At 41.8% G+C, this 18461-nt stretch overlaps 1 protein-coding gene and 1 long non-coding RNA gene across 2 annotated transcripts; one reads left to right on the forward strand and one right to left on the reverse strand.

Annotated features, from left to right (window-relative positions):
* Positions 1-3865: 3865 nt before the first annotated feature.
* LOC145433959 (uncharacterized) lies at positions 3866-9445 on the reverse strand. Its single transcript, XR_013913241.1, has 2 exons — positions 6082-9445; positions 3866-5726 (listed from the first exon to the last, which is right to left on the reverse strand). It is a non-coding gene; the product is annotated as an uncharacterized LOC145433959 (long non-coding RNA).
* A 2461-nt stretch (positions 9446-11906) lies between these two features.
* Positions 11907-18207, forward strand: LOC145433958 (protein unc-93 homolog A-like). The gene has a single exon (XM_080311215.1). The coding sequence runs from the start codon at positions 14933-14935 to the stop codon at positions 16319-16321; it is 1389 nt and encodes a 462-aa protein (XP_080167341.1). The 5' UTR covers positions 11907-14932; the 3' UTR covers positions 16322-18207.
* Positions 18208-18461: the final 254 nt, after the last annotated feature.

Below are 18461 nucleotides of genomic sequence, written 5' to 3' on the forward strand. Positions count from 1 at the left end.
TATCTTTCCCTTTTCGCAGGAGAAATCCCATCGCCCACGCCTATATCCCAGGACTGCCATGAACGCTAAAATTCCGGTGGTGACAGCGAGAAGGCAGTACGTAGCTACTCCGCAGAATACCACCTGCAAGTTCCATGCTCGAGCAGTCTCATTAAAATAACTATCACAGCTGGTAACATGCTCCATCTCCAAAAATACCTGCGAACAACGAGACAACGAACGAATTGTTCTTGAAATATTTTATCAGTCGGAACCACGTATATGTATTATATTCTCTAACCAATGCTAAATAAATGACGTCCTGTTTCGGTTGATGTTTCGGACTAATGTCACGGTCGAATCCGGATGCTTTGCCACATTAGTGCAACGAGAATGACTATGGCATTATTACCACGATGATGCTTAGTCGATCGCTGTAAAATTGAGTAATCATAATCTTTTAACACTTGTAGATAAATTTTCGGCCCATAAATGCACGTACTTATTTCCACCCTGTATTGTTGAACTGCTCAGAATATATTCTGATCTCGCGTACAATTATCTTGGGACTCAAATGTCATTTGTGGTTTAATCAGGAATGACTTGTTAGTTATTGCTACTGCTGAAATAACGGTAATGTTCGAGAGAATACGGACGTATAGCATGTTACAGCTTGTATGGCTAATTGAACATACTGTGATTAGCACGGACCTCATCAATTACCTCGTGATCGGTCATTTCATCCTGGGTTGTTGTTGTTGTTGTTGTTGTTGTATAGTATTATGAAATACAGTGATCGGTTACTATGGCCTTTTACACCAAGTCTAAATTGTCTGGAAATTCGTTGCGGTTACAATTCTCTACCGACGAGGAGAACAAATTGGATCACAGGCAGTAGAATTCGGAGATAAGTTTGTGATCCAAAAACGAATATAGTTCGCAATGAATCAAGTAGTGCTCGACCGTCTCGTCGATATCCCACGCCTCACATCCGATTCTGCGCAGTTGTCAATAGGGTCGGCAGTCGAACTCTGAGTTTAGTGTGTACTTTTTCGTTCTCGGAATTAGGTGTCAATGGCAGGGACTTGTTGCTAATGTAGGATTTCCATACGGCCGGAATTTCCCAGACATGTCCGGAATTTCACTGAAAACTGCGTCCGCGGGAGGAAATTCTAAAACATGCCTAAATGTCCGGAATTTTGAAGGCTTAAAGTAGGCTCAAAATTTTTTCGTAAATCAAAATAAACAATATTATTTTTAAGCAGATTAATGCTATTTCAAATTTTTATTCGAGCCGGGCGCTATTTAGTGCAACTTATATCGATATTTATATGCAGACCACGCACCACACACAAAAAATAAAAATAAATAACCATCATTTACTGAAATAAGTCTAATTGTAATCGCAATTATAAGACAACAATTCCTAGAGTTGATTAAGGCCGTTTGGATGCTTTAGTCAAAGACAGTTGTTCCAAGCCTGGGGGTCGTTTGCCTTTATTCCGCGGATCGAGAAGATGTTGGACGTTATCAGCTTCTAAAATAGGCCGTGTGTAAGTTTGAGCAAGCTGACCTTTTTAGTAATCAGCCAATCAACCAGATGCATATAGTAAGCGCCAAGCAGTTGCATCGATTACCATATGGTGGGCCCAAGATCAGTGCTTTTTGGGAGAAAGGTGGCTGAAAAAATGTTGTTTCGGATCTGGTTACAACACACAATCAGATAACCTCACCGACTTGACAGTATGGCAGTACTGTCAAACACACAACCAGCGGACCGGTTACGGTCCGCCCAGACGATTTTATCCTGCCCGTGAAGAAATCTGTTGCAGACCTAAGCAATCGCCAGAGCGCACATTAGAGATGACCCGAATGAGAACCTATGTTCCACTTCACTCCTGTATACAGTCGATAGGCGAAGCTTTGCTAGTGTGACGTCACATTGACTGACAATGTGGTCAGACCCCATTGTAAAACTCGCTAGTAGGCGCTAACGAGTGTCCGGAATTTGAGCCACAAAAATATGGTAACCCTATGCTAATGGCCATTAGAGTGAAGCCGTAACACCAATGTCGGATTGTTATAATGTGGCCTATGAACATATTCAACATTTTTTGTCCTGGCAGATCACACCATGTAACAAAATTTTGTGAAAGTTTCAGTTAACTAAAAAATTTTATATAATGTGTTTTAGTATTCCCAGGGATATATAGAACTCCGGGATGGCTGACTTCATTTTGGCCTTTACCTAAGTAGGTCCAGAAAGTTACCTGCAATCTGCCTCGAAATATCCACTTTTCTGCAAGCTAGCGATACAGCTTTTTCTAGAATAACGATCCTCAACCTTTTGCGGAATAGTTAGTAAGCTAGACGTTCTTCCCTCATCACAACCTTACTGCTGTATAGCCAACCTAGTAGAGTATGACACTGCTGTATAGCCAACCAAGTAAACTATGACAACTCTGAATTTCAGTAAATCATGAATATGTTTAATTTCTACACATATAATTTGCATCAGGCGATAAATAACAGGGTGAATAACGAATAATATCAGTGTCTTCTACCTATTTACAAGCCATTGTCGGAAACCTTGCAGCTGGAAAGGGGGGGGGGTAATATGGTTGATTAAATTAACCGTTTCAATCATAGGCGCCGAACGCTAATTTTCCTTAGGCATGCGAGTTCGATGACGTCACAAAGGAATGACGTCATGATCCGACGAAATTGATAATTAGGGATAATACAGCATCAATTCATGAGGGTCAAGTGCCTGCATAAATGCCGATTATGCAATATCTTCGTGTTAACAAACTTGCGCGTATGATAAGCTTGTAAACGAGTCCGGAAGTGCTGTCAATTAGCGAGTCCCTGCCGCTAGCGAACAATTAAATACGGCGCTTATCAACGCGTATTACGTAACCTCGGCGACGATTTGCGCAAGGCAAAATGTCAGAGTAGTTATGGAATCTGTTCTATAATGGCACCGATTTCAGGTTGTTCAAACCTTTCTCGTCTTTTACAACCCAAGCCTTGACAGATGACACACATCTTCTGATGATTATGTTTAGGTATTAGCGGAATTCACTTACGCATGCACGGTGCACTCACAATCGCACATGTCTGCGGACATTCGATCTTCGATGTCATTCAGGCCAGCGATGTCGCTGTTTAATTACAATCGCTAACCAACAAACACCTAACGGCATTGTCACCAAACCATCGAAAGATTGGAGCTAACGAATGCTAGGCTCGAGAGATGGGAGCCAACGCATGCTCGGCTCTAGACGCGATAGTAGGCCAGCGATGATACCTTTTGTACCAGCCCTGTTGCAGATGCGATTGTGTAGGCAAGCGATAATATCGTGTGCGCCAATGCAGATGCGATAGTGCAGACAGCGATGTTATTGCTGATGTGATTGTTAATCGTGCTCAAGCGAGTGAAACTAGGCCTGTCGGAGACGCGATAAAGCAGGCAAGCGTCCCAAGCGATGATTGTCGAGCGCACGGCAATCAATGACACAATTTCGCGATCATCTCAGCGGGAGATCGCGTCGCGTTACATTGTGCACAGACAAATCTCGGTAATTGGCAACGCGCTTGTAGCTAATTGGCCGCGCGGAACTGGTTACCTCGCTCACATATGCAGTAGCAGGTAATGTCGTAAACGGAAATACATTGCGATTCGTTCTAAATAACACAATCGGGGTTTATGCCGATTCATGCCAAACCGAATTCTAGGCATGCCGCATGCCTAAAAAAATGTCTAGGCATGCCTGGCATGCCTTGCATGCCCAGGTTCGGCGCCTATGGTTTCAATTAGCGTTAATCGACAATTACCATGGAGTATAGGGTTGCATTTAAAACAAACATGTTTAAAACCAGGCCCTTGTATAAAACATACTTTTTTAAGCCATGACGTCAAGAATATTCAATAGTGACGTCATATTGGATTGACATTGACAATTGGAAATATAGTGTAAATATAGCTCCTTTGACGAAATATCTGTGCTATTGCTGTTGAACCGACTATTTTGAGGGTTCCAGCCATCCCATATCGATATTAGTCGGCTATATCGGGTGGTAATCGTCCGTAGGCTCATACAACACGTATTTTGGGAAGTATTTAGACAATTATGGCATAATTTTACAACTTAAAAAGATTTTTTTTCAAAAGGCCTTTGTTTAAAACACTGTTTAAAGCATGTTTTAAACATAGTGTTTGTTTGTTTTAAATGCACCCCTACCATGGAGGCTTTCCAATAACAAAAAGATAGCACGGCCTGTAAGGACTCGAAATTGTGATAGCAGCATTGTCAGCTTCAATTACTTCGTTTCCATGCTCGGCCGACGGTCGGCCGAAAGGCCATGACGCATGCGTTGTACATGTCGGCCGTGTTTCCATGACTGGGCGTAATCCGACCGTGACTTTGCCGAACTAGGTGGGCGAAGCGTTCGCGATAAAGTTTTTGGCTTGCTTACTAAGTAATAATTTCATAATAATCACAGGATTGCGATAAAATGCCTCGGGAGGAATGAGCCGAGATGACTTGTAGCGGTCATTCAATCAAACAACACGCTTTGACCTTGAACACGTCGGCCTAAATCCATCCAACATGTAAAATGGTCATGATGAACAGAAGATAAAATAAAATGGAAAAAAGATGAAAATTGGTGGCATATCTTAGTATGTGGGGGATATAGATATTCTATGGGATATCGGGGTCCAATAATTTCGAGCGCAGAATAATAACTTGTCCAGTAGTCTACCGGTACTACTGTTTCGTCGTCATGATCCACACATGAACTTCCAGTGTCCTGTTGATGATTTGCTTACAAGGGGAATGTGAATAAGATCACCTAGTTTGTGGTCAAAATGTACAGTTTGTGTTGTACCCATGCACCAGAACACAAACCCTCGAATTGTGGCAGCAGCGTACGTGATCAGATCGCGAAGATTTCGGTAGCCTACGGGTAATTCGTAGCAGTACCGGTACTACTTTATTCCATTGCAATCATAATTAAATTCCGGGGTTTTCAACGCGTCCAAGATCCGTCCGGAGTGCAGCCATAGTTAATTTTATACGAAAAGCGTATTGTAAGTAGCGAATGAATACCAATTCGCTAGTCGAGGACACAGCGCAAGTATGGCCGAAGGGCTAAGCCGAAGCTTTCATTCGTCGGCCGACGTGGGTGTGCAATCTGTGAATGCGCAACAAAATTCTCTCGTTCGTCGAGCGAGTCTCTCGAAAAGAGGCCCATCGGCCGAGCATGGAAACGAAGTATATGTCACTCAATGAAAGTTGATCAAGAAATCAACACACCATTGATACTTCTCTTCAGGTTCAAATGTAGCCAGGGTAGCAGTTTGGTACATATCATTATCAATTTAAGAAGCATTCGGTAGACCCAGTTGTTGAATTGAGCTGATATTTTGTTCACCGAGAAATAGTTTCATGACCACAGTGAAGAAATTACCACTATGGCTTAACGGTACATCACGAATGGGCCTCCTGAAGCATTTCATGCCATTTATCAGTTAAGAAATATTCAGTATCATTGTCTTGCAGATTTTCCGATAGAGCGATAGATGATTCCATGTCAAAAAAGCATCTCGGTGAGGAGGCACGAGATCCAGATCGTGGCCATCTTTGCCAAGATTTCAATGGAATGTGCCCAGTATAATATATCAGGATATCCACGGTTGACGTGATGCAAATGCTGGAACATCGCGTTTGTTTATCCGGAATCTGCAACAAAAATGAACAAATGATGTTTTTAGAGACACAAATTAACATTAAGAATACATATAGATGTATGCACATGCAGACTTGGTCAGTAATGAAGAACTTCTACTTCATTGCAGTACTCAAGTAGGTGTTGCCTATTTTCGAAGATACATCTTGTAATTTTGAAGCAGCCATCTCCAAACTTAAGTACCTTGCATGCATTCCACTTTCTACAGCTACTTGAGGAAGTTTAAATACCAGTACGCTCGGGAATACAACTGTTACTTCAGTAGCAATGCAGACTACTTTAACCACATCAGGATTAATGTAAATCCCTCATTTATAATAACGTATCACTAGAATCAGCCAAACTTACCTTGGGCCGACTGAGGAGAAGTCCATGCGTTACTGCAACGATTTGACTAAACCTTGCAAATTGAAAGCAATCTTCAGAGTTTTCTCTTCCTCCATCGTACAGGCCTATAGCCAATAGGCTATGAGTGTTTATATGGTAAAGACAGGCCGTATCTCAGGGTCGTATCGTGTCCTGACGATTGTGTTGGCTTATCCATTAAAGGGAGTGGGCATCTTCATGGCTTCAGTAAGAGCAAAAGGTCAACAAATGCTGTGGCCATATACTGGGAGTCAGCCATTGGCAGTTCACACTCAGTGCACTTCCGTTGAAGTATAATTCCAGTACTGTAGCATTGAGGGGCCGTTCATTAACAAACATATGCCTGCCTTGTTTTACCAGACATGTAACTGATGAATAGTATATCTGTAACAAGAGATTGGATTCAACAGTTGTTATGGACACTTACAACTGCAACGACCTTGACGTGTTGTGTTTGTATTAGATTCAAATGTTAGGTTATCCTTAATTGAAATGCCTCTTGAATCTTGCACACCGGTGGTGTACTCAGTGGCTCCAATTCTTACTAGGAATAATCCAGCAATGATCTGGAATAACGGTAAGCCTGCAATAGCAGAACTACCTGCATATTCACACATTAATCTATAGTACAAGATCTTAACTGACGAAGTCCCTCCTAACGGTCGCCTTCATAGTTGACACGGCACGGTGTAAATGTACACTTGTACTTGTACAATGTACAGCCTTGGATGGTGACATACATTCGCATAACATACCGCAAGGCGTAATCAAAATCATACTGCAGATATCAATGTTAACGTTGGAAATTATTCTACATTTTGTTATCTTCTCACGATTATCAGCGCAGCAAAACATGTTACATAAGATACTACAGAAGCAGAGATATTCCGATGGCGAGTAAATGACCGTACCGGTATACCGGTAAATTGCTGCTGAAGGAATAGGGCTAATACCGCAAAGTTTCAGACTACCTGAACATCTCATAACCTAGTTAACCTCTAGCTTTATATAATAACATAAACATGGATATTATATGCCTCTACCGCTCTCAAAAACTTAAAATTACACACAGATGAAGCGGCTGAACGGAACGTGCATCAAAACTGAATGCGCGAATCTGGACCCACTTAGGTAATACCGCGATGACGCAATTGACGCAGTCAGCCATCCCGGAGTTCTATATATCCCTGAGTATTCCAAACTAATTACCAAAATACCAAAAATTTTTCTGAAGTGTCCCAAATTTTGAAGAAATACCAATTTCTCTAATTTTCGGTTTTACCCATAATTGCTCCTTATTAATCACAATAATTCTTTATTGGAGGTAAGAAAACGCTAATGAAAAGATTATTATGAACAAATATAGCTTAGTCACGTAAGTCAAGTAACAATGCAAACACTTTAAAATCGACAGAAGTGGTTTTGTCTGCGTGACTTTCGCCTGTGAAATGAGATAGCTTCTTTTAACATGGACCACAAATAACACCATGTCACAAAATTTTGCAAAATTTCAGTTGAGTAAAAATTTTTATGCATAGTGTTTTGCTATTTCACATCAATCACCAAAATACAAAAATTTCTTCTGAAGTGTCCCTAGTCCTTGAGAAATGTTACTTTTTTGATTTCTCGTTTTACTCGAAATTGCCCCGTAAGTACGCATAATGCCTTATTGGACGTACAAACACACTAACAAAACGAAGGAATATGCACAAATAGTGACTATTATAGATTATGAAACGATGGAAACATTTCCAAAAATTTCCGAAGTGGTTTTGCTCTCGTGATTTGGGTTTATGGATTGAGAAATCTGCTGGAATTATGGACCGCAAATAGGCTAATCCCCATCATGATGCAATTCCGTCACTCTTAGTATCTTCTTTCCAAATCATATACATATCCTCCTGAAACACCTCACTATGTTTCTCGCTTACATCACCCATATTCGAACTAATAAAATCAAGGTGAAGGTGCAGGTAATGCGGTTTTAAGGACATGTCCCACTCTATTTTTTCATACATCTCGATCATATATATGGTTTACCAGAGGTTTATATTCATTGCTTCGTTTATTTCAAAGAAAATTTTCAACTACATCTCGAAATGCTTTGAATGCTCCTGCTTTTCTCGCAGTCATTTCATTGTCAAGTGCTTTACATAAGATTGCCAACATTCACGCACAAGCAAAGAGAACCTGCCACAGAAATATACCGTGAAAATCGTTCATGCCCTTTTCTCGATGAAAAACATCGTTCCCTAGTTTTAACCTTGGAGTCAGAATTTCCGCATTTGATTTAGTGAGTCCCAACTAAATCATCAAGTTCGTATTGGTTCGGAATGTGTCGTTCTGGATTTATCTCGGTACGGGAGATGTTGAAGTCGTCATCGTCGGAGTCATTTTCTGTATCTTTAAGCCCTGTCGAGTGTCGAGTCTTCTGGAGCTTTTTGCTTGGTAGTCTTGGCAGTGAAAACTTACTGCAATACGGAACAGGTGCTTAAGAGGAGATGGCATGGAAGGATATGCAGTGCCAAGTCATTTTTTAGTTAATCTGAACCTTGGAATGTCATCCATACAGAAATAACAGTCTTCTATAAGGTTTCGAATTTCCCTTCAGATTCTTTAATAGCAAATGACATTGATGCCGATCTCCCCTTAGGGCAATTCCCTGCACAGACAACCGATGTTCCCACCACTACCTCTTCAAATCTCTTGAAATTTGGTACACGCACAGATGAGCTAATTCCAAACAGGATGAACTTTATTTCATAAAAATTGGACTTTGGGGTCAAAAGTTACGTCACTTTGAAAATTGACAATTTTCTGCTCATTTCGGGTCTGCACTTTCAGGTTTTATCAATGCAATATTCAAGAAGGTGTAGCTAAATGTTAGACGACAGTTGAGATACGGCACTGGGATTTATTTGAAGCTTGTCTGATCGTCTATATTTCCAAGTGAAATTTAATGCCCTGTAGGTTAGGGTCAAAGGTTAAATTTAGGGGGAATTTGGTCAATGGTCTAAAATCAGTCAGGCGTTACACGATTTAGACTGCGGATTGCTCAAAAACATATTAAAATATTTTGGAAAATAGGATCTTAAATGAAAGTTTGCTTCAAGGAGACTTCGTTCATAGCTGTTTGATTTTGGTTTTTAGACTGCAAAGTGATGAAATTGCAGTTTCAAGAGCACACTTCATTTGCACGTGGAAATGCAGTAGTAGTAGGGTGTGTTCGGACATCGATTCTGGGGTGCGTGTGGGCATCATGTCTGGGGTGTGTTCCGACATCATGTCTTGGGTCTGTTAGGACTGTGTTGCCATTCGAACATCGTGTCTGGGGTGAGTTCGGACTGTTTTGTCCCTCGGATATCGTGTCCGAGGGGGGTGTTCAGACACCATGCCTGGCGTGTGTTAGGACTGTGTTGTCACTCTGACATAGTATCTGGGATATGTTTGTGTTGCGCCAGACATGACTCAGACCTGATATCTGCGCACTAATTTTATCCGGACATGCTCCGGAGCTGATACCTGCCCACTAAATACCCCCAGGCATGGTCCAAACCGGATATATGCGCGCTTAATGGACACAGATATGCGTCAGACGTGATACCCGCATCCTAAACGACGTGTTTTTGCTGATATCTGCGATAGCTGGGTATATCCACAGTAGTGGTAGCTGAGTTTATCCACATTCACAGTAGAGATAGCTGAGTACATCCAAAGCTTTCACTACTGTGGTTATACTCAGCTATCACTGCTGTAGATATACCCAGCTATCGCAGATACCAGCAAAAAACGCAAATATAGAGGACATATATAGGCCAAATGTCGTTTAGGACGTGGGTATCACGTTTGACGCATGTATGTGTCCATTAAGCCCGCAAATATCAGGTCCGGACTATGCCTGGGGGTATTTGGTGCGCAGGTATCAGCTACGACACATGTCCAGATTATAATAGTGGGCAGATATCAGGTCTGAGGCATGTTTGGCGTATCACAAACATATCCCAGACACGATGTCCGAGTAGCAAACACAGTCCGGACACACCCCAGGCATGATGTTCGAACACCTTCCAGACACGATGTCCGAATGACAACACAGTCCGAGCTCACCCCAGACACGATGTTCGCCTTGCAAAACAGTCCGACCATACCCGAGACATAATATCTGGGGTGAGCTCGGACTGTGTTGTCATTCGGACATCGTGTCTGGAAGGTGTTCGGACATCATGCCTGCGGTGTGTCCGGACTGTGTTGCTACTCGGACATCGTGTCTGGGATATGTTTGTGATACGCCAAACATGCCTCAGACCTGATATCTGCCCACTATTTTAATCTGGACATGTGTCGTAACTGATACCTGCGCACCAAATACTCCCAGGCATATAGTCTCGACCTGATATCTGCGGGCTTAATGGACAGTGGACACATACATGCGTCAGACGTGTTACCCACGTCCTAAACGACATTTGGCCTATATACGACCTCTATATTTGCGGTTTTTGCTGATATCTGCGATAGCTGGGTATATCTACAGCAGTGATAGCTGAGTATAACCACAGTAGTGATAGCTTTGGATGTACTCAGCTATCTCTACTGTGAATGTGGATATACTCAGCTACCACTACTGTGGATATACCCAGCTATCGCAGATATTAGCAAAAACGCGTCGTTTAGGACGCGGGTATCACGTCTGACGCATATCTGTGTCCATTAAGCGCGCATATATCCGGTTTGGACCATGTCTGGGGGTATTTAGTGGGCAGGTATCAGCTCCGGAGCATGTCCGGATAAAATTAGTGCGCAGATATCAGGTCTGAGTCATGTCTGGCGCAACACAAACATATCCCAGACACTATGTCAGAGTGACAGCACAGTCCTAACACACGCCAGGCATGATGTCTGAACACCCCCCTCAGACACGATGTCCGAGTGGCAACACAGTCCAAACACACCCCTGACATGATGTCCGAACACGCCCTAGACACGATGTCCGAATGGAAACACATTCCGAACACACCCTCGGCTCGATGTCCAAGTTGCAAAACTGTCTGAACGCATCCAAGTATGATGTCCGAATACACCCCAGACACGATGTCCGAGGGGCAAAACAGTCCGAACTCACCCCAGACACGATGTTCGAATGGCAACACAGTCCGAACACACCCAAGACATGATGTCGGGACTCACCCCAGACATGATGTTTACACACACCCCAGAATCGATGTCCGAACAAACCCTACTACTACTGCATTTCCACGTGCAAATGAAGTGTGCTCTTGAAACTGCAATTTCATCACTTTACAGTCTAAAAACCAAAATCAAACAGCTATGAACGAAGTCTCCTTGAAGCAACCTTTCATTTAAGATCCTATTTTCCAAAATATTTTAATATGTTTTGGAGCAATCCGCAGTCTAAATCGTGTAACGCCTGACTGATTTTAGACCATTGACCGAATTCCCCCTCAATTTAACCTTTGACCCTAACCTACAGGGCATTAAATTTCACTTGGAAATATGAACGATCAGACAAGCTTCAAATATATCCAAGTTCCCTATCTCAACTGTCGTCTAACATCTAGCTACACCTTCTTGAATATTGCATTGATAAAACCTGAAAGTGCAGACCCGAAATGAGCAGAAAATTGTCAATTTTCAAAGTGACGTAACTTTTGACCCCAAAGTCCAATTTTCATGAAATAAAGTTCATCCTGTTTGGAATTAGCTCATCTGTGCGTGTACCAAATTTCAGGAGATTTGAAGAGGTAGTGGTGGAAACATCGGTTGTCTGTGCAGGAAATTGCCCCTTAGCCAACCATCCGTATTTCATCGACATGTTTCGAAGATTACATGAAATGCCCAGTTTTTATCTTTGTCTCCAATCTTCATGCCAAAGTAAAGTTCATAAGGATAAAAAACCTTACTTCTATCTACAATTTGTACTTAACTTGTTTCAAACTGATATACAGACCATAGATATATCAAAAAACAGCCAGCAGGCAGAATACATTTGTGATGTTGATAATAATGACGAGATTATACTCACTAGATCCACAATCAGTGCATTAACAGAACAAAACGATAAGGAATTTGAGATTGCTTGCTGTAGCCAATGCTGACTGAGACTGAAAAGGTGATTGTTACAGTGTTAACAACCAGGTAGGCCTGCCTATGTATCGGTCATTATCCGCATACCGTGATTCTCAAACTGTGGTACGCGTACCACTAGCAATACGCGTTTGCTATAGGTGGTACGCGAAGAGTGCTGTGACTGTGAGTAATGTCATACCTCAGATTGGCGAGCTTCTGCAAAAGAAACAGTTGGAATTATCTCATTAAATGGCGTTTTCTTTCTATCCATTGGTGTTGCGGCATAGTACTAACAGTAATAACCAATATACACCGGTACTTTAAAGTAAAATAATAAGTAATTCAGGTGGTACTCCGTTTAGCGCAAGACAAATTAGTGGTACGCCGTGTGGTAAAAAAACAAATTAGTGGTACACGGTGGGAAACACTGGGCCATAGAATATACCTTTGTCGATACTTGATTAGATTACCTTCATCCACAGTCCACACGTTCGCTGCGGTGTCGAGCGTGCGAGCGTGACTGGCGTGTTATCAATTGGTGGAACCGGAAAGGATTGATCCGACGGCGCGACATTAATATCCCATTTCATCTCGAATGTATATAACACGTGTACCGTATAGTGTGAACGAGACCAATATGTTAAATTGATAGGTCGGTGAAAATACACTGACATTGTACACTTAGTATATGGAGCGCGGGTATGAAGTAGCCTTAGTGCAATGCAATTCAATAGACGAGTACGGAATGGATTTGTGAGTGCCGGGATAACAGATTCTTGAGTTGAAACTATTGGCAATGAAAGTTTTGATACTTGAGTATGGCGGGCTCAAAGATTCGAATACTGTAACCCAAATCCAGTATCGATTGTAATGATTTAAGGGAAGTAGAAGAGAAGATATATTCTGAGTATGTTAACGCCTTTCGACAAAGAACGGGAATTCGCGGGAAATCGTGTTTTGACCCTATCTTCCTCTGCATTGAAGCCTTCAATCTTTGATTGAAACAAACGTAACAGAATATTATCGCAAAATGCGCCTTATGCTTAGTAACAATTAAGAAAAAAATGTATATTTTGCCAAGTGTATTATGGAATTATTTTCGTTTCAATCGTATGTAAAGTACATATTTGAACTCTGAAACTTGCTCTTGCTATATGTGACGTCATAGTTTGTGGTACTCGAATGCTCCACTTCTTAATGCTCGGCTCGGATTCGAACCAGTCAGGTACTCGATTTTGACCAGCCTTACTTATGATGAGAGCGGGATTCGTGACATGCTGCCCATCAGTTCATCAAGTAACCGTGGCAAAAAGGCCGTGGGGAGTTTAGACTCAGTTGTACAATGTACATGCGTTCAATATCATATAGAATACTACTGCACCGCAGAAGTTGGATTGGCTATATTTGCTCAGGTTGGCACGCTGTATAAGCCGTGGAAATGATTATAAATTGTCGAATTCCTGTGCATTAAGAATTGAATTTCTAAAATTATCGCACTGTCACTCAACCAACACCATAATGGTCACTGAAACCACTACTACAGTCCCATTCAGTGGTAGGATTCTGCCGGTCGCACCGGTGCAACAGAATCATCGCACGATATTTTATGAGATCAGAGAACCGCTTGGCATTGCTGGCTACTGTCAATCACTTTTGTAACAGAACCGGCTGAAACATTTTACTTTTCTGATAGAATTGGATGACAGAAACTATGAATATTACCATGACTGAACTAGGCCTACCTGTTCGAGAAATCAGACATGATTCGTCGTGATCTCGTCCCATAGTGCGTTATCGCACTATTCATCCCAACTATTGCATTTATGTTGCGTAAAAACCGGTTGATCTTGTTTCACGAAATCCCCATCGGTAGTATAATGTGGAAAATATCACCAACTCAACACGAGTCGCGGGCCACTTTTCTATTTTCGTATAGCGGCCGCTGGCCGCAGGAGTGCATGATCGAGGCAAAAGAAGTCACTCATCTTTTAACAAAAATGTTTTGAAATCTTTAGGTCAGTACAACGCTGTGCTCTTTAACATGAGCAACAGGTAGAAAAGAAGTATAGTAATAGAAATACAAAAAAATATCATATTCACCAATTTCATTTTATGTTCAACTACGGGCGGCGCACGATACCTGACAACGCATTTTAGCGATTAAAGAGTCGATATTGGGGCTAGCCAGGCACGGTACTAGCTGAAAGACCGTCTCTTCGTAAAGCTTGATCTTGTGGGGAAGCTCTATCGTTTTCCAAGCGTCGCGGTCTCGGAAGTGTCTGGGCCATTGCACGTCAACGCAATATGCCCACGCCCATTCATATCAGCTGATTCTCCCTCGATGAAATGCTGTTGCCAACGTCGAAGCCGTTTCAGCTTGTGAGGAATAGTAATGTTGGGCACAGGAGAATAGCTTATTTTGAAACGACGACAACGCCAACAACAACAACAACAACAACAACAACAACATTATTTTGAGGCTGAAGCAATTTCAGCATTTCAAAATGCTTTACTTGACGTTCTTCCGAAATCTGAAAACAGATCACGGGCTGCAAAATACGACCTCGCACTCGCGGGCCGCGTGTTGGTAATCCCTGATCTAGACTTATACGTTTCGTCGATCTCAGTGGATACATAATATAATATATCATAATATCATTCTGCCGTAATTAAAACCAACAGCTATTCTATATATACATTCTTGATAACCGTTTCTGGGTTCTGGTTTACCAAAGTCCCAATCGCCAGCATGGGGTGGCAAATATTTAGATCTGCATTTCGTCGATGTCAATGGAGACTTTACGCTGCTTCGATTGGATTGACTCTGGTTTTGGCTCCTCAATATAATTTGATCAGTTTACAGACAAGCATCGGAGTACAAAACGCGCTCGGGTCGACCAGTGTCATGGTGTATGCGATACTATGTGTTGTGACACTGTTGTTATATGTCCCGTTATTGGCGATATTCGGTCGAAAATATTGTTTGATCGCGGGCGAAATTCCGTCATTAATTTTCACGCTGTCGTTTTTCTATCCTCGACCATGGAGCGTTACAATAGCAGGCGCGCTGATAGGAATTGGAGAAAGTATTATCATGCCTGCTTCATCAGTGATCATTGCGTCTTTGAATGAATATGATCATCAGGAGAACGAAACGAGAAACGTGAACATGAGAATTCTGTTGGTTATACGGGCAGTCGGCCAAGCCATAGCAAGCATAGTGCCTAACTTCATTCTGAAAGATAGCGGTGGCCAATTAAAGAATACATCGTCTTCCTCTGGAGCGCATGATTTTGTACGCATTTCCGATTGTGGTGCCAATGATTGCCCCATGGAATACGCGTTTCAGCAGAAGTCGAGTATTTTCGGAAAGTTGATACCAACAGCGACGTCGTTGCATATTTACTTGATTGTCATGGCGGTCGCACAGATTCTAGGAATTCTCCTGCACATCATTTCAATTCCACAGGATGCAAATCACTTTGGTAGTGACGAGGAAAGACAATCCATGCTATCCCTGACAGAGAATAAAGCATTGAAAAAGTTAAAAGAAGCTTTTTGGAGATTGACTCAACACATGAAGTCAACGCTGCGTTGGATAACTATTCCGCTCATAATCCATTACGGTTTGATTTCCAGTTTTATTTGGTCTGAAGTAAGTAGGGCTTACGTATCGTGCATTTTTGGAGTCGAAAATATCGGTGTATTCTTACTGATCACTTACAGCGCGTCAACCGCAGAAAGTGTTCTCTATAATATTTTCAATTCGTCAATTCCCACACCCATGTTATATATTCTGGCCTTGGTATTCTCGATCGCAAGTTACTGTTTGGGGCTATTATGGGAGCCATCGTACACATCCTTGTACGTACCCTACTTGTTTGTTGTATTGGTGGGGATGGGTCATTCGCTATGTAGATTGTCTTCTTACGTGATCGCTAGCGAATATTTCGAAGACTTGGATTCATCATTCATTGTGCATACAGGATGCGCAGCGATGGGCAATGCCATAATATATATTTGGTCGAACCTCCTATGTGTTTATGTAAAACTGTACTTACTGCTCGCAATTACATTCTTTTCGACTGCTTTAGCCTTAGTTGCTCATTACTTTTTTGCCTTCCTCCAGCGGTACTGACGGAGGCAGGAGCCCCCAACAGTGATTAATGGGCAATATCTGCGCTGCACAGACGGTTTATACACCCATCCCATGCATCTGATTATGTTTATTTCTAAATATCGGTATTTTTAGGCTGTAAATGAGAGAGTCTTTCGGCTTCTCTTGATTGTCGGGTTGCTAATGCTATACATCGGATCAGTGCCGACAGCTCAGTGACCCGCACAATGATCTGGGCGAATTATGATGCTGGATTTCCTTCCTGCCACAATCATATCCATTTACCTGGACTTGGGGTCAAGTGGTTTAGCTCGCTAGTGGCTACGGGTTCTTGAGAGGTAACCAGCGTATAGCGAACCAGATACCTATGGCTTGCGGGATCAGTGGCGGCACCACGGAATACAAATTTAAGAAAAAATTCACGAGGTCACTAACATGCCTAGGCTGGGACAGTCGTGATTTGTAATCGTAATCGATTATAAAGATTACGGCATTTCCTAGTAATCGTAATCGAATGTTTTTGTTTTGTTTTCAGTTTGAAATGCATATAAACAGGGTTCTCATTCTCATACCTTACTGATTTCCAGAATTGCCCTTATTTTGTCCTTTTTCGGTATATGTTTGTCCTTATTTTCGGCGAAGAGGCCGTGATTATTATGCCTTCGCGCTGAAATTTTATGACATCTGAACTGACAGGTACGCATTGTTGCACACGCTCACATTGCATTGTTGTTGTACTATTGTTCGTTGTATGTGGTGTTCATGTTCTTTTAGATTGCTACAGTCATTTACACCAGGCCGATATTGTATCTGTATAATTCCGTAGCTGCCGACTTGTAGCGCGGCCCACTTCTATACTTTTTAAGATACCGCTTACGCGGATCAGATGGCGAGGGGGAGCCTCATAGTTAAACCTCCAACACTTGAGAAGGAATTATATAGTCGACCTCGGACGGACTCGAAACAGCAACCTATTGGCTTTGCCGCTGTGGCGCTGTACTTGTAGATGTAGGCTACCTTGTGCCGGGCCGTTCACTTTCTCTATGAAGTTTGACTGTCTCGGCGAGCGAGATATGTTATGTTTTGAATAACTTGGTTTACGTTATGGTAGTGCAAACACTTGATCCGTGATGTAAGGCATCTAAAGAAATTATAAATGATTGATCGATATTATGAATTACGTATGGCTCATGTGTCTGATACGGATAAATATGTAAATCTATTAGCTAATAAGGTGAAAGGAGCAAGGCTAAAAGCTATTCTCGGAACGAGTTGGAGCGATAATTCAGAGGTTTCAAATGTAACTTGAAGGCGAGTGTTTCGCACAGTGCAATATTTTCAATGGTGACTTTAATCTGTCTGTCACAGGAAAGACCACTATCTCAAATCACATTGATACTCAACGACACGAGAAGGGTGTTATAATGATTAATTCAAGCCACTTGGAGGAGTTCTGGAAAAAAGTATGTAATGTGATATGACACGGCTCGTATAAATACGAAGTAGGCCTATATAGATCTTGGTAAAAATTCTTATGAGGTTGATCTAATTTTTCGATTGTCCTGATTTTTGGGTTCTATTTGGGCAACCATTCACATAAACTGAACAACCAATAGTACGACGTATGAAGTCTATTTGAATGCCAAATTACTTAGCTCAGTGGTTCTCAAACTTTTTCGATGATGATTGAAAATCTCGTTTGCAATCCCAGCGCATATAGTTTGATGGCATTCAAGGTTATGACTGTTGCGAGACCTCTCAAATGTGAAATTAGGACATTTTGTGATACGATTGTTGATATACAATGTTCTTTCCAATTCTCTACTAGTTGCTGACGCTTACCCTTGACGAGTGTCAGCCAAAAATATTCGAGTTCATTTCAATATCAATATACTATTTAATTGGAACTTAGGACTATACACTGATCAATATTTAGCTACTGGCAGTAAATAGCGCGGAGCGAGAAAAACTTTCAGTTGAAAAATTTCTTCATAACGTTATGTTGCACAATGTACATACAGTGACACAGACCATCAGATGCAGCGATCTTCTTGATCAATCACGCGCGACCCCATCTTACAACCTTTTTCCTATATACAAGTTGAGTATGCTGTTACCGTATAAAGGAAACACACACACACACACACACACACACACAACG

This window comes from Botryllus schlosseri, chromosome 2 (assembly GCF_051294905.1).
Source record: "Botryllus schlosseri isolate E-star chromosome 2, Bs_hap1, whole genome shotgun sequence".
NCBI lineage: Eukaryota > Metazoa > Chordata > Ascidiacea > Stolidobranchia > Styelidae > Botryllus > Botryllus schlosseri.